Below are 21,478 nucleotides of genomic sequence, written 5' to 3'. Positions count from 1 at the left end.
CTCCTCACGCTTCCGTTCCTTTCAACTCTTGGCCCCCCCTTCATTGGAACTCCCTACCTCTTTTTATCAGCTCCACCCCTACCTACTCATCCTTCCGCTCATCTCTGAAAGCCCTTCTTCTCCACTCCCACGACTCTTCTTCCCCACCTCCCTCCCCCAACTCCCCTGCCCCCCTCCCATCCCCTCCCTCTTCTTCCCGCTGTTCTCAAAGCAGACATTGAAACCTTCCTTACCTACCGCCTTTCCTTCTCCTTCCCCTCCCCCTCCCCTCTTCCCCTCCTTCTAAGTAAATTGTTCTACATATTGTATCACTGGTTTGTTTCATGATTGTAAATATGCTTCTTTCATTATTGTACCTTGTTGTCATACTGTAAAGCGCTTTGGATTAAAGCGCTATATAAACTTAATAAACATAAACATAAATTGATGTCACTTGGTTGGAAGATCCCTGGTTCTGAATGTAATTTGCACTTGGAAGTTCCTCCCTCATTTGTATGATATAGGTATAGAATATAATGGGTTCCTCCCCTTAGCTTGTTGCCGATATATTAGACCTTAGCTTCTTGCTAAATGATCAAGCCTAAGCTAAAATATCTACATGTCCTTAAATCAAGGACTCTACGTCATGGGTCGATGTGTCTTGGTTCTTAAGCGAAATGCTGCTTATTCCTCCAACATGGAAATTTCAGTGGATTTGATTTCACAGCCTCTCATAATAGCTATGGGTTATATGTAAGCATATGAGGTTAATGTACTGGCCTGCTCAAATCAACATATGTAAGCGTGTTTGCATGCATGTATGTATGATATGATCAAGCTATCAAGCCGCTTAGCGCTTTGCTATAATAAATGGTACCTTAAAAAGATAAATGAATGAAAACACAGAATACACTGCTTTCTTGCTATGTAGTTGCTTTTCAATACAATGATAATATAGACCTCGTGGAGCCGCTTTGGGCATTAAGGCGCTTTTATAATTCTGCTGTTTGTAGCACTACTGTTGCTATTCCAAATATTGTATGCTTTGCAGTCTAGACTCCCTTTTAAGCATGTATCACACTTTATGCGCTCTCTCTTCAAGGCACTACATTCTACTCTGCCATGTACAGCCAATAGGCCAATGCTAGTTCTGCTATTATGAAGGTATATTCTGAAATGAGATGGGGCTTCACCTGTTGCTCCTACCCTGCCGGGCAAAATGGAGTGAAACACCATGACATCTCCAGGGGGTTTTAAGACTCGAACATGTTTAGTGCACCAACATCTGTTTCTTGGTGTTAGTGTTCATTAGTCAGTGCTAGGGATTCTCAGCGTTCGGGTTAGATTCTCAACTTCTGAATTATTGTGTGTGTTTACGTAAACTGGGCTTTGTTTTCGTAACAAAATGCTTCTAACATTCAGTGCACTGATGAGGTTTTTCTCCAGTGCGTATGTGCTCATGACGAGTAAGATTGCCTTTTTGGCAGTTATTGCATTGGTATAGGTTTTTTCCTGTGTGTGTTCTTCGGTACAACAGAAGACGGTTTTTGTGACTGAAGCATTTCTGACAGTCAATGCATTGATACGGTTTTTCTCCTGTGTGTGTTCTCTCGTGATCGGTAAGAGTTCGCTTAAGACTGAAACATTTCTGACATTCAGGGCACTGAAAAGGTTTTTCTCCTGTGTGTGTTCTCTCATGAACAATGAGCATGCTTTTCAGAATGAAGCCTTTTTGGCATTCACTACATTGATACAGTTTCTCTCCTGTGTGGGTTCTTTCATGCAGCAGAAGATAGTTTTTGCGACTGAAACATTTCTGACATTCAGTGCATTGATAAGGTTTTTCTCCTGTGTGTGTTCGTTCATGATGAGTAAGACTGTCTTTTTGAATGAAGCATTTCTGACATTCGGTGCACTGATAAGGTTTTTCTCCTGTGTGTGTTCTCTCATGTTTAATAAGATTGCATTTATTAATAAAGCCTTTTTGGCATTCATTGCATTGGTACAGTTTCTCTCCCGTGTGGGTTCTTTCATGCACCATAAGATTGCTTTTGCGACTGAAGACTTTCTGGCATTCAATGCACTGATATGGTTTTTCTCCTGTGTGGGTTCTTTCATGATGAGTAAGACTGTGTTTATGACTGAAGCATTTCTGACATTCGCTGCACTGGTGAGGCTTTTCACCTGTGTGTGTTCTCTCATGAACAATAAGTTTGTTTTTATGACAGAAGCATTTCTGGCATTCAGTGCACTGGTAAGGTTTTTTACCTGTGTGCGTTCTCTCATGAACAATAAGTTTGCTTTTATGACTGAAGCATTTCTGACATTCAATGCACTGATATGGTTTTTCTCCAGTGTGTGTGCGCTCATGATGAGTAAGACGGTCTTTTTGACTAAAGCATTTCTGACATTCAGTGCACTGATAAGGTTTTTCACCTGTGTGGGTTCTCTCGTGTTTAATAAGATCGCTTTTATGAATGAAGCCTTTTTGGCATTCGCTGCATTGATACAGTTTTTCTCCTGTGTGGGTTCTTTCATGCATCATAAGATAACTTTTGCGACTGAAGCATTTCTGGCATTCAATGCATTGATACGGTTTTTCTCCTGTGTGTGTCCGTTCATGATAAGTAAGGCCGCCTTTATGCCTGAAGCATTTCTGACATTCGCTGCACTGGTGAGGCTTTTCTCCTGTGTGTGTTCTCTCATGCACAATAAGTTTGCTTTTATGACAGAAGCATTTCTGACATTCAGTGCACTGATAACGTTCATCTCTTCCTTGCATTTCCTCATGCAGAATAAGACTAGACTTCTGACTGAATCTTTTCTGACATTCAGTGCTCTGAGAAGGTTCTTCTGTCGTCAGCATATCCATGTCTGGTTTTGCTATGGATACCCATACAGTGTAGGACAGCAGAAGGCATGGGAGACACTTGCTCATAAAGGCCTACAGACTCAATAGTGCAGTTTAAGTTATCAATGTGTTGGAAACTCACAGACATGTAGCTTCAATGTGAGCATATGTGTGGAACATCCCTAACCAGACAGTGGTTTCTATTTCTTACCTTAATCCACATCACATGCCTGTAACCCTCTGTATTCAGTCTTTCCATATAATTATCCCTCCACCCTCAATATTTCTAAATAGCATCCATAAATCTATCACCTTGCTGTACAGTGTTAGGTTGTTTGCCAGTTAGGTTTGATCTATACAACACCCAATACATGCCCAAAATAAACTCATTCCAGGATGAGGGTACACATGGATAATACTTAGATGTAATCGCTCGAAATAGCTGCAGTGCTCTCTAGAGAATGCTTACATCTTCTCAAATGCAGCTTTGCTCTGGATTCAATATGTTGTTACCTCTATGGGCAGCTTCTATAGGTTGCCTCATATACTTCACTTGATGGATCTTGCTCTACTAATGATGACATGATCATATTATCCTTGGGTGTGCTCTCTCACGGTAAACCTGGTATTTTGAGAAAAGATTTTCTGAAAAGAAACAGCAATGAGGTTTCTCTTCCACTACTGTCACGGGAGATCAGATTCCATTTATAACTGAGAACTGAGGTGTCTCCCGTGTGCTTCATAAAGATATAGTCCATATCCTGCTTCAGTTCAAGAACATAATGGGCTGTGCTGCTGGATTCGTGATGTACTGTTGGATGACGTTTTACAGTTGGCAGGTGAACAAGCTCCTGTATACCATGTAATTATTCAGACACCCATGTCAGATTACTCAATTCTTAGTGCTTCATGGTGTATAGCTGAAATAATATGTGGGCTTGAAGACCTCACTTTTTTAAGCAGTCCTGTTCTGGGCTCTTCCAATTCCTTCCTTATCACATCTGACTTCTGGTTCCCTTTTCCTTCCAAATAAGCCTCCTTAGGGTGTTAGCTTTAGCACGTCAATAAATCATCATTTCATCTTGTCTGGCCTGAGACAGTCACCTGCAGATTAAAAGTGAAAGGTTATGTTTATAGATGTTCAAGTGTAGCTAGAAACAGCATTAAAGAAATGCAAGGAGTGTTCTATGAATTAAAACAAACAATTGTAATGTTTCCATTCTGTACACATGGGAGGTGATTAGAGCCCAGTAAAGAGTTCCACGGTATGGCAAAACGTAACACCGATTTCTAAAGCAGTAAGAAAAAATTATAATAAATCAGTCACCCTTTCTTTGTGACACTAAGAAAGAAGATGGGCAGAATGCAGCCAGCCCACTGCATCAATGTAATCCTTCCACAGGAAAGCCTAGGGCCACAGTCACATTTCTGTCATTTTTTAAAAGAATAATTTAAAGAAATGTTATTAGGATACAGTGACCTTAATAAACCCTTTCAAAGACAATTAAATCGAACATTATGTTGCACAAGGACTGGTGATTGGGCTTGGTGATCTTATGTGACTCGCTTTTCAATAAATTCAACATTACAACTACCCAAGGCACGTGTTGCATCTCCATCTCCATCTCCTTCAGCCCTCAGCTACATAATTGCACTGTTTGAATTACCTGTGAAAGGCCTCAGGTGCCTACCAGGTAATAGCAGAAGTGGATTCAGAAGATGGATCCAGTGTTGCTCTGTCAGCTGCTATTCCAACCACAACATAGCAGTGGTCATGCTCCTAGCAGAAACATAATATGATGGGTCTATAACAATACTAAAATAAAAAAGGGGCAGGGGGAATAGATGTAATCAGGTCAACTATAGACCAACTGCTCTAATTGATTGTGAGCAGCAAACCCTTTGCATCACTAGTTATCAAAGAGCTGGGTGAGGGAAACCAGAAGACTGAAATATCCAGATTAGGAAAAAAGTGTGAATGTCTTTGAATGGTTTTATTCTGGTCTCCCTTCGGCGGCAAGCATTGTACAAAAGGAACTGCAGATATATTTGCAGCCGGGATTGACCTCTCTGCAAAGTATGATTTAGTGAACTTCTTGCTTTTTGTGGAAAATTGGTGGGATGGGGATTCCCGGAGGCTCTACTGAGAATCCTTATTCAACTCCACTCTGCAGCGTACTTTCAGATCAGATAGAATTCATCAGGTAGTTTGTCAGAAAAGATAGAGACGCATAGAGGGTTGGAACAGGGGTGTGTAGTTGCCCCTTGCCTGTTCGACCTGTATGTCTCAGATCTTGAAAAAGCTTGACAAGGTACATTATTTCCCAGCTCGGTAGGGCCATCTTTGGACAAGATGGCAACAGATGCGGACAGCATTATTCTTTTTGGTGCTACTCATTTGGCCTACAACTAATGATTAAAGTGCACAAAAAGGACTGGGAGCCCCTCTACCAAGAACGAAAACGGCCAAATAACCTGTTCTAGTGGGAGGTGCCCACTCGGGAGGGTCTACAACCCTCTTCTAGCTCACTGTACCTTTCACAGAGGAGAAATATCCATTTGCATATCAGTCTTTGAGGGTCATTACAAGGTTGGCTGTAAGAGGTTAACGGTGCCGGATCCGTCAACCCCTTACCGCTGCATTACGAGGTCCTTTAGCGGGTCCCGCTAAGGGTGCCTGGTTTTACCAGGTGCCCTTAGCGGGACCCGCTAAAGGACCAGCATGCTAACAACGGGCCTGTTGTTTGCATGGTCCCCATTCCTATTGAGCCCTATGGCGGCTCGAATGGGAATGGGGATGTGTTCCCTGAATGGAGAAATACCGGGTCCTCCAGGGTTGGAATGGCCCGGTAATTCCCCATTCAGGAAACCTGGTATGCGGTATGGGAGTAGCCATGGCGCAAATAGCAGCATGGCTACCTCCAACCTTGTAATGACCCCCTTTGTCCCGCCCACAAGGGCAGTACAGCACCCGAAATGCTAGGCAATTCTCCTCCGAACAAGAGTACCAACAGCAACCCCAGACACATGTTTCGGCCTAGTCGGGCCTCATCAGTGAGGTGAAGCTGTGCCTCTCTAAGCACAATGAGCAAGGGGTCCACATCTAGATTACCTGGTGGGCAGAGCGGCACCCGAAAGCACAACATGTCGGATGCACCGGCACCATTATAAATGGTGCCGGTGCATCCAACCTCCCCATTCCCATTCAGCCCTATTGCGCTCAAATGGGAATGGGGAGTAATGGATTCCGGCCCCTGGCAATGGGCACATACAACGTCCGCCAAGGTCGGAATGGCCCTGTACATCCCCATTGCCTGGGGCCGGAAAAAATGCAACTCCGACGGCAGCCGTGGCTGTGCGACAGGCACGGCTACCGCCAGGTTTGTAATGAGGCCCATTGAATTTTGGATTATGCCTTCATCTAGAAGCATTTTATTTTTAATTGGTTGTTCAAATTTAGGAAATGCATATGTCTTCATGTTTATTACATATATAGGAAGAAGTCAGTGGCTGCATCTCCTGAATAAGTGTGCCATACAAAATACCAGAAACTCGCTGAGAAGATTGTACTTCACCAGACTTTGATATTGCTATTGATTGGGAACAATATTACAATTGATTCTGCATTTTTATTTTCATTGGTTACATTTGTAAAGACAGAAAATGACAGTATTTGATGGATTACATTGTCAAATGTTTATTATGTAATTCAACAAACTACTCAAGATTGATTGAACCTGTTGCTTGATTTAGGAAGAAAATATATTGTTTGTGATATGAAATTGAGAATTAAATGTTTTAAATATTTTCAATTTTTCAGAAGACGACGACTGAAATCTGAATTTTAAATTACTGTTGGGAAACTTTTCTCCATTGAGTGCGGTTCTTCTCCTTATCCAGAGGTGGGTAACGGTACAGACACATTTATTTTAGGGACTTTTGGCTGGGTTTCGCCTTCACAACCTGCACTGATAAGACTTCTAACTAGTCTGACTTCAGCTGGAGTTCAGGTGAGCTTTGACCTCCTCTTTCTCCTTATCTCCTTACCCCTTTCAGTCCTCTTTTTATGTGTTTTGTCTGCTTTTTTATTACTTTTTCACCGCTTTCTCGCACACCCTCTCTCCCCCTGCTCAGCCCTCTATCCTCCTGCTCAGCCCTCTCTCCTCCTGGTCTTTCTCCCCTCCCCATAGCCCTCAACCTGGGTGCCGACCTCACTACTACGAGCAACATCACTGTGCTGGCTTCACCTGCACTCCATTTTGCAGCCGGAGCTCAGGTGAGCTTTGACCCCCTCTTTGTCCCACGACCTCTTTCAGCCCTATTTTTCTGTGTTTTGTCTGCTTCTTTTTTACTTTTTGAGCGCTTTCTCGCATGCCCTCTTTCCCCCTACTCAGCCCTCTCTTCTACTGGTCTTTCTCCCCTCCCCATAGTCCTCCCCCTGACCCCATTGGCCATCAACCTCCCTACGGCAAACAACATCACTGTGCTGGCCTCACCTGTGCTCCATTTTGCAGCTGGAGTTCAGGTGAGCTTTGACCCTCTCCTTATCTCCTGAACCCCTTTCAGCCCTCTTTTTCTTTTCCGACACTATCTTTGAGCAAATAGAACTCTGCTTCGCCTGAGAAGAGTGTTCCTATGTTGTGGGCCGGGAGCCCTCCCCTCTTCCCACCCTCCGCCTCTGACTGGCCAAGAGGCCACCAAAAGACAGACACTCAGGGCAGCCGCTGCCCAGGCAGCCCCTTCGGTGAAGATCCTCAAGGCAAAGCACAGCACCGGTAGAAGTAGCAGCTCCAGACCGTGTTGGCCCGTGTTAGCCTGTGGGGCCTGCAGCCGGCACCCAGCAGCCACTGACTACGTGCGGTTACGGGCAGGGGGTGTAGCCATTACTGCCCCCCCACTAAACTGACCTACCCCATCCCACCTTATTAATTCTCTAATAGCACTGGGTCCAATGTACACAGCCAATAGTTTTTTTAAGGTAAAAGTAACCTAATCTATTGTGCCAGATAGCCATATTTCGCATTTAGCCTGATTGAGCCAGATAGCTATGGACCTAATTACGAGTGTGCTGGTCCGGTAACAACGATGCCGGTAATCCTACCGGCACAGTTGTTACCGGACCGGCACACTACGAACGAGTCTGCGGACGGGTGCCGTCCCGCCCGCCAGGTTCTGACCTGGTGGGCGGAACGGCACCCGCCTGCAGACTTTCACAGAAGCACCGGCACCGTTATTAATGGTGCCGGTGCTTCGGTCATTCCCATTCCCATTGAGTCCTATGGGTCCTATGGGAATGGGGATGGGGATGGGGATTAACCATTTACCAGCGCCTGACTTCCGGAACACTGGGGTTGTAATCCTCTGGTGTTTCCGGCAAGCCAGGTGCCGGTAAATTTTGCAAGTCCGGCCGCAACCCGCCGGTAGCACTGGCAGGGTTACTGCCAGACTTGCAATGAGGCCTTATATTTGGCACTTAGCCTGATTGTGCCAGATAGCAATAGTTCACATTTAGCCTGATTGTGCCAGATAGCCATAGTTTGCATTTAGCCTGATTGTGCTAGATAGCCATAGTTCGCATTTAGCCTAATTGTGCCAGATAGCCAGAGTTCGCATTTAGTCTGATTGTGCCAGTTAGTCATAGTCCGCATTTAGCCTGATTGTGCCAAATAGCCTGATTATGCCTGATAGCCATATTTCACATTTAGCCTGTTTGTGACGGAAAGCCTGTTTGTGACGGAAAGCCATATTTCGCATTTAGCCTGATTGTGCCAGATAGCCACATTTCCCATTTAGCCTGATTGTGCCAGATAGCCTGATTGTGCCAGATAGCCTGATTGTGCCAGATAGCCATACTTGCATTCTCTCCAGCACCTATTAGTTTGTAGCCTACATGTACCAATCTCTATTTAGCAATTGTTACCCCATATAGATCCACTTTGTTGCCTAGCCATGTATCACATCTAGGAGAACTGTTGGTTGGCGATATCTCACCACTAGACGAACTGTACTGTAACTGCGTTAGCTACTCCAGAAAAATATGCGAGCACTAACCCGCATCACAATCAGCTACAACGATGAATATTAGCTTACATCACAACTAGACAGAACTGTGAATATTGGCTTGCCACATCTAGACAGAACTGTGAATACTAGCTGGTGTTTCATCTAGACAGAACTGTGAACATTGGTTTTCATCACATCTAAAGAGAACTGTGAACATTGGTTTGCATCACATCTAAACAGAACTGTGAATATTGGCTTGCCTCACATCCAGACAGAATTCGTGAATATTAGCTTGCGTCCCATCTAGTGAGAACTGTGAATATTAGCTTGCGTCACATCTAGACAGAACTGTAAATATTAGCTTGCGTCACATCTAGACACAACTATAAATATTAGCTTGCGCCACATCTAGACAGAACTGTAAATATTAGCTTGCACCACATCTAGACAGAACTGTGAATATTGGCCACCAGCACAATTAAACAGAAATGAGGGGGATATTGAGGAGCCGCATCTAGATAGAATTTGGAGATTAGCAGGCACCAGCTCGAGAAGGAATTGAGAAGGTTAGCATGTGTCACGTCTAGATAGCGATGCCACTAACCAACCCCACTAAAAAAGAAACCACTAAAAAAGAAAATCTCACTCCTCTGCACACACCTCTCAAACTCTAACTAAACACAACCACGCCTTTAAAGCATACCAAACCACATGCACTTCACTACACCGCAACAACAAAATAAATCACACATAGCCTTGCACAACAGAACATGGCGGCTACCAACCGAAAGCAAACCTAAGCTCAGCGAACAGTGTTAACCGGACTGAAGCTGCCAACAGCACATCACAGCTCTCTTGCACTTTCTCCCACTCGTTCCCACTAACTCACCCTACCCCCTTTCATTTTCAGATTCGCAGAGCGCCAGGGGACCACCCGGTGGTGTGCGTGGTACAAATTTCCTTTAACATAAGATAACTATTAACCAGAACAGTAAGGATCTGAATACATAGGGACAGATTCAGAAAAAGAAGCGCAAATGAACAGAATGCGCTTGTTTATGAATTTTTTATGCTTGGATAAATGCCCACATCACCTGAGCGTTTCTGGAGGGGCTGTACCGTTGCGCAAAGATGCGTTGGACAGCCCTCTTGCATGCATTAGTGTTTGCCAGGCTCTCAGCAACCACATGATTGCTGGGAGCACATTTCACCAAGGAGGGCCGTTAAAGGGCCAGTCTCAGTGAAATGACCAGGAAAAAAGCTGTTCCATACCCATTTGGGGAATGGAAATGAAAGTGTGACAGCTGCGGTTTAACCTGCAGATCTCACACTTCAAAATAAAATCATGACAGGGTCAGAGGTCACCCTGCAATGATGTGTGCTTTCTACCTTGCATGTTTCAAAAGACACATGGAGAGTGATGGGGGGACAGACGAATGGACGAACCCCCAGTTCTGAGGATTTTTAAAGCGCATCCCGAAATCGGGATGCGCATTAAAATGCCCAGGAACACCCCCTAATTTGCACAAATGTGCATGGGGGGGGGGGAATCGAGGGGGTTGAGAGTCTGGCCCATAGAGTGCACCTGCCTCTTAGGAATATTTGTTTCTATATAAATCCAGATTCTAATTGGATTTCTTGGGGAGCCTCTGAAGAATAGAGCAAAGCAACCCATACAAATTAGCAAAGGATTCCGTTCCTGCGAGGCTGTTTAAAATTTCTTCTCACTTTTTATTCACTAAAAAAGAGCCTATCTTACCCAAAGCGTTTTCAGTTCTCTACACTCTACCCTTTTATGCCTTGTTCATTGTGTGTTTTGCATATAATAAGCACACACATTTTAATCATTTGAGGCAGGGAGTAAAAGGTTTAAGTTGCAGTCTAATAGCCAACCATAAAAAGTCACTTGCCACCTCAATTCTATACATACAGACAGCACACCATCTACCATTTCTTACTCAACAAGAGTCCATTATCGCTAGCGACTAGAGCAAATTCTGCTCTAGCCTGGGTCCCCCTCTGGGGACCTCTTTGCCTCCCGATCACACTCTCCTTACACTACTCTTCTCCCTAGCTCCCTAGCATCCCAGAGCCCTAGGGACAGATGCCATGTCCTTGGCCTGGCCCTGTGACTTTCCTCTCCATCAGAGACTCTTGCTTCACACTGAGAGGGGCTGTGGATCATTCTGATTGCACCCAAGTGGCCGAGGAAGACATGGCTTCCCCTGCTGCTTAAACTCTCATTGACCAGTTTTACCTTGTCCATGAGGTCCCATCCTTTGAGGTGGCCCCATCTCCCATTGACGTTGTTAGGTGTCTTAATCTTACAGCCTGCTTCTTGAGATGCTAGGGCTAGAGAATGAGGGGCGTTCTTCCGAGCTTGCTACATCTATCCAGGGTTCCATGAGGCCCTCTACTCTTGATGCCTATGCCCGTCATTGCAGGCAATTCATCAATTGGTGTGAACTGGCCCATCTTGACCCACTCACTTACATCCCTGTTCAGATCCTTGTGTTCTTGAAACAGGGATACTCCCTTGGCCTTACCATCACCTCCTTCATGGCACAACTTGAAGCCATATGGGGAGGAAGGAGAGTTCAGGAGCAACACGTTTGTCTTAGAAGCAAGACCATGTAGCACAATACAGGTTTGAATCCCGATCCTGTGCTTAGAAACCACTCACTGGTATTAAGCGCGTTATAAAAGAAAAATTATAATTATATGTAATGATCGGTAAACTTGGGCCTGCCTTCCCAAGGGGTTTGAGTGTTCCTGCCATCATATCAGGTCCCAGTTTCCCACCTGGGACCAGCCACTTGTTCTTAGTGTCCTATCTTCCGAGCCTTTTGAGCCTCTAGATTCATTCCATTGCTTCACTCACCTACAAGTGTCTCGTCCTGCTGCCTATTTCCGCAGCCAGGCAAACTAGGGGCTCTAATTTGTACTGCTCCCTTTCTCAGGTTTATTCCTACGTGGTTGATCCTGCGGCCTTTACCCCTGTTCCACCCCACAGGGTATTTCATGTTTACGCCTCCATGAATTGGGAGGAAGGATAGCTCGGGGGCAACGCGTTTGTCTTGAAAGCAAGGCAACGCAGCGCAACACAGGTTTGAAACCAGATCCTCTGAATGCAAAACCACTCGCTGGTATTAAGCGTGTTATAAAAGAACAATTATAATGTAATTATAATATCGTGTGCTTCCCATCTTGAACCCTACCACTGCATCCAGCCCATCCCCTCACGCACCGGATGTTGACAGGGTGGTCCAAATCTATATTTTTGATAGAAGCACTCAACTTTCTCATCAAAAAATACAAATAGAAGAACTGCATAGCTGGCAACTGCCCATAAAGGTTACCTTCGGCATGTCGTTGAGTAAACATGTTGCATGCTGGGAATAGACCTAGAGGCACATATTTAACGGAACAAGGGAAACTACAACTCCCAGAATCCAAAGCTTTGTCGGGTATCATGTTTGCAGAAGGTGAGTATCATGGCATAGTCACTTGGCAGCAATGACTTCTCTACACGCGCCCTGGGTGGCAACTCTCCTCATCTTACCCCTGTCCGGGTATTTCTCTGTAAGGACTTTGGGTGGATTTCTCTACAGTGATCCTGTATGGATTCATTCCTTGTGATCTCTAAAAGGATTCCGTGAGACCCAAAAGCCAGAGACCACAAACTCGAAGTTCTTTCTGAAGACTGGGGTTCAAGCCCCGGCGCTGTACTGAGGCTACGCAAAATCACTGTAAACACCAAAGTGCAAGATATAAGTTATCAACGCATGCGCAGACGTAGCCTCAGCGCTGCATCTCGATACTAGTCATCAGGGCATGCGCAGGCGTAGCCTCAGCAGTGCATCTCTGTACTAGTCATCAGGGCATGCGCAGGCGTAGCCTCAGCAGTGCATCTCTGTACTAGTCATCGGGGCATGCGCAAGCGCAGCCTCAGCAGTGCATCTCAATGTTAGTCATCAGGGCATGCGCAGGCGCAGCCTCAGCAGTGCATCTCTGTACTAGTCATCAGGGCATGCGCAAGCGCAGCCTCAGCAGTGCATCTCTATGTTAGTCATCAGGGCATGCGCAGGCGCAGCCTCAGCAGTGCATCTCTGTACTAGTCATCGGGGCATGCGCAAGCGCAGCCTCAGCAGTGCATCTCTATGTTAGTCATCAGGGCATGCGCAGGCGCAGGCGCAGCCTCAGCAGTGCATCTCTGTACTAGTCATCAGGGCATGCGCAAGCGCAGCCTCAGCAGTGCATCTCTATGTTAGTCATCAGGGCATGCGCAGGCGCAGCCTCAGCAGTGCATCTCTGTACTAGTCATCAGGGCATGCGCAGGCGAAGCCTCAGCAGTGCATCCCTATACGAGTCATCAGGGCATGCGCAGGCGTAGCCTCAGCAGTGCATCTCTATACGAGTCATCAGGGCATGCGCAGGCGTATCCTCAGCAGTGCATCTCTATACGAGTCCTCAGGGCATGCGCAGGCGTAGCCTCTGCAGTGCATCTCTATACGAGTCATCAGGACATGCGCAGAAGTATCCTCAACCCTGCATCTTCGTAGTCTTTAACGCATGCGCAGAAGTAGCATCAGCACTGCATCTTGATACTAGTCATCGGGGAATGCGCAATGGTGGTCTCCGCGCTGCAGTTTAATACCAATAACCACGCCTGCCCGTCGCGTGCTCTTGATGGAATCATCAGGGCATGCGCAAAGGCGGCCTCGGTATTGCATCTTGACAAAATGGCACACCCGGGGTCGTTTTTTTTATTGCCCCGAAGCGACTCAGGGTAAACCTAGTGTGACCACATTTAAAAAGTACAAAACCGAGACAGGGCAACAAACATAAACGGAGGACTAACTCTTCAAAGTGGCTGTCAAGGAACTACACTTTAGTAGCGTTTGGAGAAGGGGGTTTAAGTGTTACTGTTCAAAGAAAAAACATAATTTATCACAAACTAACACTATTTTAAGCTGTAAAATGCAGCATTTCTTCTGTGCGAGATTGTGCATGCCTGCCCGCCTGCAGGGCAAGGCTGCCCTGGGCAAATTGGCGCCCCCCCTCGCTCTGCGTGCCCCTGGTTGTAAATGGTTGTAAAGCGGGTGGAAGGGGGGCGGGGCCAGGATGAACCACTTTGTTTTTTATTTTTTTAAAACCTCCTCGCTCTGGCGAGTAGGTAATGATATGAATAGGGCGCGTCAGCACCCTATTGTCATTAAATGAGCCCGCCGCCGCTCGTGCATTTAATGACAATGAGGCGCCTGCCACGCCTTCTGCCACTACGCCAGCTCAGAGGAGCCCTTGAAAGACTCCCGCGAGCTGGTGTGGTGGGGGCTAATGGCGCCTCGGGGGGGGGCGTGGAGCCCCGGACGGTCACCCGGCTCACCCCCCCTCCCCCAAGGCCGACTCTACCTGCCTGCCAGCCAGCTATGAAGACCTACTACAAAAATCCGGGACTACTGCAGTTTCCAATGTGAACATAATCTTAAAAAAGGGGGACAGAGCAACACCAAATACCGGGACAGTTCCGACAAAACAGGGACGTCTGGTCACCCTAGGGTAAACCCAATGTACTCTTATCAGTCAGAGATCATTTAATTGCCCCTTTCACAGGGCGGTCATTGTTCAGCTCACCCATCCACCTACCCACCTGCCAATGTCAGCTCTCCTGAGGCACTGTGGAGCACTGGGGACAGGGATGGTATTTTTCGTTCTGGTCATCTATGATAGATGCCCAGTAAAAAAAAGACCAAACCTGCCCCCTGTGCCACCCAACTCCTCGCATACACACATAAAACTTTCACAGGGCTAGCTCGCCCAGGAAGAACCTCCCAGCCTGCAGCGTCTCGAATGGATACCGACTACAACATATGGGAAGGGCCGGCAGAGCCGGAAGGCGAAGCCCGCCCTAACCAAAGACCTCTACTTAAGGCCTAGATCGTCTGTCTTGCCCTGTCTGGGCCTGAAATCCATCAAAATCTGTCATGGTGCTACACTCCAAGCCAGGCAACAAGGATCACACAGTGCACATCCTTGCCCCACGTGGCAGGTAAGAAATCCACTGCCACCCATATTCTCACTTGAGACACCTTACCTCAGTTCTCGCCCCTCCCTATGTCCCACCCTACTCCACCCTGCCTCGCTCATGTCTGCGGTCAACATGAGTGCCCGAAATACTTCAAATATCCAGCCTGTCCTAAACGTGGAGGCAGAAGGGTATTTGTCCTCACCGATGCGATAAACATTTTCACGACCAAACTATGAACAGCTGGGGCTAACTCTAGTCTCCTTGGTCGCGGCCGTGCAAGCTTGCGCTGTTTGTGCCACCATAGTGCGTGATGCAACACAGCACCCTAATGTTCTGGATTTGTCTTCTAAGCTTAATGCTTAACCCACACCTTGTATGCTGCTTATATTGCTTGCTTTCTGCAACTCACCTAACTTGTCTTTTACCTTACGCAATACTTTTAACCGACCTGCAATGTTTCTTACTCTGTCTCTCTGCCCTACCACTTGTCTGTTCTCATACCTGAAGTATCTCCTTGTATCATGAGGCAAGACTTTTCCAGAATGTGACTCACTTTACCCACATGTCCCCGCATATTTGATGTAGACTCCATACCATGAAGCTGAGGCTTCCCAATCTATGTACCCATATTAAATGAAGCCTAGCGTGGCTTTTCCGAGTGCCCAGATTTGACATCTCTGGAGCCCCCGCTGCCCTCGCACCACGATGGGACATGTGGGTTGAAAGGCTGGAGATGTACTTCGCCACAACCAAGGATGACGACGAAGCGGCCCAAAGGGCGATGCTCCTGTTCTACATGGGCAGTGAGGTGCATCAAATCTTCAAGGCCCTGCTACCTCGAGACAACTCATACAGCGCAGCGAAAGACACCGTGTAGGAATACTTCAGACCACTCGTCAACAGGGACTATGAGAGGTTTCGCCTGCGGCAAGCCCGCAAAACCCGGCAGAACCACTGGACATGTACCATGCCCAACTGCGGATGTTGATCATGACCTGTTGGCTCGTGGATGAGGAAGATGAGATCAGGGAACAAATCATCCAACACTGCTCGTCGGCAGCCCTGCGCCGTCAGACCTTAAAGGAACCCAACATTCCCCTACACCAGATCCTGGAGCTAGGAAGGACTCGGGGACTCTCCACCTCCAGGGAAGCACAGATGGAAGAGGCCCTGAAAGGCGGGCACGCAGAGCTTGTGCAGGCGGTGTCGGCAAAAGGGGATGCCTAGGGCCTGCAGACGGTACAGAAGGCAGAGCGCGCAAGGGGCACAAAAGCCACCGGAGAAGTGCCAGAAACAGTGCAAGGCCTGTGGTGGCCCAGCACATTATGACCAACCATGCCCGGCAGCGGGAGTCACGTATGGGTGATGCAGGGAGGTCAACTACTACACCCGGATGTGCAGGTCACCATGGCAGTCGGCGCAAGCATCTTGACCACCCCTGACACCGTCCATGCCATGATACCAGCAGGTGGCTGCAGCGGATGAAGAGTGGAGAGCAGGCCCCGTGGCCCGGTGGAGGATGGAAGGTGCAGGTGACATGGAGGAGGCATTCTTAATTTCGGCGATATGCCTGGACTCAAGGCAGCAGAAGAGGAAGCCCCACTGCTCAGTCACCATCAAAAAGCACAAGGACGTTGAATCTGGTGGACGTCGGTCAACATAATGCCAGCAGCCAAGTTCAAGAAGCTCTCACCGACACTGCCAGTGCTGCAATGTCCAAACATCTACATCTTCCCATATGAAGATGCAGCCATGTCTCCACAGCCATGCCACTAGATGGATTCTTCATCACCCCAGTGCAACATGAGGATGTCACAGTGCAGGCCAAGTTTTACGTGACTCCGGTGGTGAAAGAAGCACTACTGAGCTGCACAACCGCATAAGTTCTGGGGCTGGTGCACTTCACCTTCCACGTTTACTTCCAAGACATAGATGGCCTGCTGGCACAGTTCCCAGGGCTATTCGAAGAAGTGGGTTGCCTCAAAGGGCAGGAGGTGTGACTGCACGTGGATCCAACAATCCAACCAGTGGCGCTACTACACTAGCATATCCCACTCCACATGCGGCAGAAGGTGGAGGCTGGGATTGTCAAGTTGGAAAGTGGAAGGACCCACGCCATGGGTATCACCAATTGTTGTAGCGGCCAAGACCAAGTGTCAAGAAAAGGTGAGGATATGCGTGGATATGCAGCTGCCCAACCGGGCGATCGGGAGGGAAAGGCATCCCAGGCCCATGCTCGATGACATCCTGGCCATCCTGCGAGAGGCCCAGCGGTTCTCAACATTGGATCTCAAGGCTGGGTACCACCAGGTCCCCATGCACATGGACTCCAAGGCTATCACAACATTTTCCTCAAACATCAGCCTGTTTTGGTCCCGCCGGCTTAGCTTCGGGGTGTCATCAGCAGCAGAAGTCTTGCAGCACACCATAAAGGGAGTGTTGGCAGGCCTCCCTGGCATCCTTAAGGTGAGTGATGACATGCTCCTGTACTCAGCATGACCCAAGGAGCACCTGGCCAGGCTCACAGCAGTGCTGGAGAGGCTGTTCCAGCTGGGACTTACCCTAAACCGGAGAAAGTGCACATTTCTGGAGCTCAGAGTAGAGTTCTTTCGCTTAATTTTTCACTATGGTGGACTGTCACCTGACCCCAAAAAGGTAGAAGACATCAAGGCGGCACCTGCCCCAACGTCACCCTCAGAGATCCATAGTTACCTGGGCATGGTTAACTTCTGTGGGAGATTGATCCCAAACCTTGCCAACATCACAGAGCCCCTCCGCGGCCTGACGAAGAAAGACCAGGACTGGAACTGGGGCAATGCTGAACAAGAAGCATTCGATGCCACTAAAGATGCTCTTACCACGGACACTACAATGGCGTACTTTGACCCTACAAAGGAGTCTGATGTAATGGTGGACGCAAACCCGGTGGGGCTAGGGCTGTGCTCCTACAGGTGTCTGAATCTGGTGTGCGACAACCAATTGCCTTTGTGAGCAAGGCGTTCACAGATACGCAGTGCAGGTATTCACAGATTGAGCGGGAAGTGCTGGCCGTCCTGTGGGGGTGCAGGAACTTCCAGATGTACATCTACGGAACACCCCATCACCGTTGTCACAGATCACAAGCTCCTTGTCCCCATAGTAGGCGCAACGGCACCCAGACACCCCTATCCGGCTCGAACGCTGGCTCCTTCAACTACAGGAATTACGATGTGACACTGACCTATAGGGCAGGCACTGACAATCCCGCTGACTACCTATGGGAGAGGAGACACCCGCCGACGACTCAGAGGCTACGGTGGTGATGACCATGCAGGCGGAAATCCCCAGGTCAATGTCAGTGTCCAAAGTTGCGGAAATGACCAGACAAGACTTGGGCCTGCAAGAGCGGACTGAACAGCTACGGTCGGGATAGTGGAAAGACTTACTAAGCATCACTCAAACCCAAACACTGAAGGCACAAGCATTTCTTCAGGGGCGATGGAACATGAGGAACAAGATCAGGGTGGGGCAGGAACAAGTGCTGCATAGGGTGATGCAACTGATAATCCCCATATCCCTCCAGAAGTCAGTGATCAGACTCACCCATGTGGCCACCAAGGGATCACCAAAACGGTGGCGAGGCTCCATGACAAGGTGTTCCTGGAGATGGAAAGAAAGGTGGAGGAAAAGGTTGCAATGTGTATCTGGTGCTAAGCGGTAAGACCACCTGCTAAAGGGCCACCCAGTGCATCCCCAACATGGGCTGACGCCCCGTGGAAAGCCCTCAGCATGGACTTTGGAACTGTCCTGCAGTCCCAATACTTCCTTGTGTTGTTGGACGAATTTTTGAGCTACCAGGTGGCGCAGTTCGTGGACTCCACAGCGGCCAGAGCAGTCATACCGATACTGAAGGAGACGTTTGCCACCTTTGGGCTCCCAGAGTCACTGAGGTCAGACAACAGATCCCCAGAGCGAGGAGCTTGCCACATTACTGACGGCCTATGGCATAGAACACCACCGAATTACACCGTGCTGGCCACGAGCCAACAGCGACGTGGAGAGGTTTATGCAAACACTCAACAACGCATTCCGTATTGCCCTGGAGAGGGGTCAGGCACTGGAGTTCCTCATGGTATTCCGCATGACGCCACACTCAACTACAGCTGTATCCCCACCTGAAGATTGGGTTCCGTGTTGGTTTTGGCACGGAGACTGCACTCTTAGAGCTTAAATCTAAGTTATTGGCCCGTATGGATCCGAATGAAGCATAATTTCTTATGCTGCTGGATCTCTCCGCAGCATTCGACTTGGTAGACCACTCTATTATGTCCACCAGGTTGCATGAGGTCGCACATTTCTCTCCCCTAGCCATCAAATGGGTCACTTCATACCGCTGTAAACGGGACAGCAGGGTGTTCTGTGGAGCGGCGGAATCTGACTCCATCACCCTTACTTGTGGGGTGCCGCAGGGGGCTTGTACCTCTCCTTGTTTCTATAATATTTTCACTGCTCCTTCATTTGCCATGCTAGATCACAAGAATGTAATATTTACTAATTACGCGGACGACTCACAATGTGTCATCCTGTTATCTGGTTTGCATGATCTGGATGAGTTGGCTATCAAAAAAGTCTATTATTGAAACCTGGATGGTTTACAATAAGTTGGCTCTAATTAAATCCAAAACAGAGTTTTTAGTTATTGGATCTACTCACACACTGAAAAAACTTGGTCCAAGCTATGAGAGTTTTCAATTAGTTGATGAAACTATATTATTCCTTTGAAAAAAGTGAAAACACTTGGCGTCACTTTTGACCAGCGACTCTCCATGAAGCAACATGTCAGTAGTCTGGTCTCATCATGTGCCTACTATATAAAACTACTAGCACATCTAAGACCCCTCATTTCACAAGAAAATGCTGAAACTATTGCCAGAGCAATTATAGGGGCAAAAAATGATGATTGCTCTGGTCTGTTAATGGGCCTAGACTGTAATAAACTTCAAGTGTGTCAAAATGGTGCTATACGAGTTGTCATGAGACTCAAGCATAAAGACCATGTCACGCCTGCCAGACGTGCTCTCCACTGGCTTCCCGTGGAGACTAGAATTTTATTCAGAACCCTGACTAGAATACAAAAATGTAGACAGGGTAAAATGCCAGATTATTTACAACAGCTTCTTACTATGAAAATAAATGGCAGAGCTTTGAGGTCAAATAGTCAGCACCTTATAATGGTAGCAAAATGCAGAATGGTAAAGGTTGCTTACTTGGCCTTCTTTGCAATTGGGCCCAAAGCTTGGAACTCATCTTCCTTTAGAAATGAGAGGAATTGACTCGTTGGCGATTTTTAAAAAAAGCTGAAGACTTTTCTATTTAACTAATACTGTTTTAAATTGTGGATACTTTTTAAAATGATTTTTAACCTGCTTTTATTGGCTTTTATTTGTTTATTGCATGTCTTGTAGCGCTATCAAGCCTTTGGGTCCATTGCTGCACTATTTAAATAAAATAAAGTAAAGTAAAGAAGCACTGTTCCGACGCAAAGTCAAGTCCACAATTCTGGAGCATGAGGCTCGGTTGTAGGGCCCGGTAGAACCCACAAGGGTGAGAGAACGACAGGAGCAATCAAATGCCAGAGAGTCAGTTCACCATGGCCTAGTGGAACAACCTCTGAAAGCCGGCGATCAGGTGCTGGCCAGCGCCAGGAACCCCACGCACAAACCTCTGCCTCCCTCATGACCCAAACCCCTGGACGCTGGTGGATCACCAAAGAACGGTGGTCAGAGTGACCCTGCAAGGGCTTGTCCCTCACACGGAACTGCAGCTGGTTTCGTTGCATCAGGGACACACCGACAAGAGGTGATCCTGAGAACGATGAATTGCCCGCTCCCGGCCGGAGACCACGAGGAAGAACGGCCAATGAGTGAAGATGAGCGGATCGACACAGCGCCCCATGCAGACCAGGCCGGCCGTGTGGCACCCAGGCCAAGCGATATCCCCAGCGAGTGGGCCGCCGACTCCCCGAAAGGCTGAAAGACTATGTGATAGACTAGGCCGTGGTGAATCACAAGTATACTGAGTGACTGTTCTGCCATGTGCGTTAATGTTGCATGTTCTTGTTTTGAGGAAAGTTAGAAGGGGATGTTATGTTGCGCGTTGGCACAATGTCAGGTGACCCAGGGCACTGCTGTTAATAAAAGGTGGAGGGTTTCCCGCCCCGGTGCAGTCCCTACTCGCGAAGCACCACTGACGTCTCGAGTCCTTTATTGGGATGCCCGGATCAACCCGCCAGCAGTGTGCCTGCAGTGTGCCTCTCTTCATTTAAGATTCAAGCAGAATGAAAGACAAGTTCACTGGAACGTACCCAATAACCATGACGGCCATGTTGTGCAATACTAATATATTCTCCCACTCATCTCATTCATCACATTAACTCACGCTTGTCACCCGGAGCGTATACTCGCTGCTACAGTCTTTTAGTACAGCCGAAGCATTGCAAGTACAGCAGTGTCTTTGCAGGACCTTCAAGGTGTCTGCTGTTCTGTGTACACTGTAAGAACGGACCAACACAGGTCGACAGGAATATGGCAGTCTGTTACAGGGAGACTGAATGGGATCTCCTCTGACGCAAGTATGCC

The 21,478-nt window shown here is 47.6% G+C and overlaps 1 protein-coding gene across 2 annotated transcripts; it reads right to left on the bottom strand.

The window, feature by feature from the left end:
• Positions 1-203: 203 nt before the first annotated feature.
• On the bottom strand, positions 204-12,589 carry LOC138489279 (zinc finger protein 84-like). 2 transcript variants are annotated; one of them, XM_069616978.1, is made up of 2 exons: positions 12,396-12,589; positions 204-3,934 (listed from the first exon to the last, which is right to left on the bottom strand). In XM_069616978.1, exon 2 carries the CDS (start codon positions 2,915-2,917, stop codon positions 1,391-1,393), a length of 1,527 nt encoding a protein of 508 aa, XP_069473079.1. In that variant the 5' UTR covers positions 2,918-3,934; positions 12,396-12,589; the 3' UTR covers positions 204-1,390. The 2 variants fall into 2 exon arrangements, with proteins under 2 accessions (XP_069473079.1, XP_069473080.1); XM_069616979.1 differs by lacking the exon at positions 12,396-12,589 and adding an exon at positions 12,193-12,389.
• Positions 12,590-21,478: the final 8,889 nt, after the last annotated feature.

This window comes from Ambystoma mexicanum, chromosome 9 (genome assembly GCF_040938575.1).
Source record: "Ambystoma mexicanum isolate Mex_15411 chromosome 9, UKY_AmexF1_1, whole genome shotgun sequence".
In the NCBI taxonomy this organism is placed as follows: domain Eukaryota; kingdom Metazoa; phylum Chordata; class Amphibia; order Caudata; family Ambystomatidae; genus Ambystoma; species Ambystoma mexicanum.
This window is presented reverse-complemented; position numbering and strand designations above follow the sequence as displayed.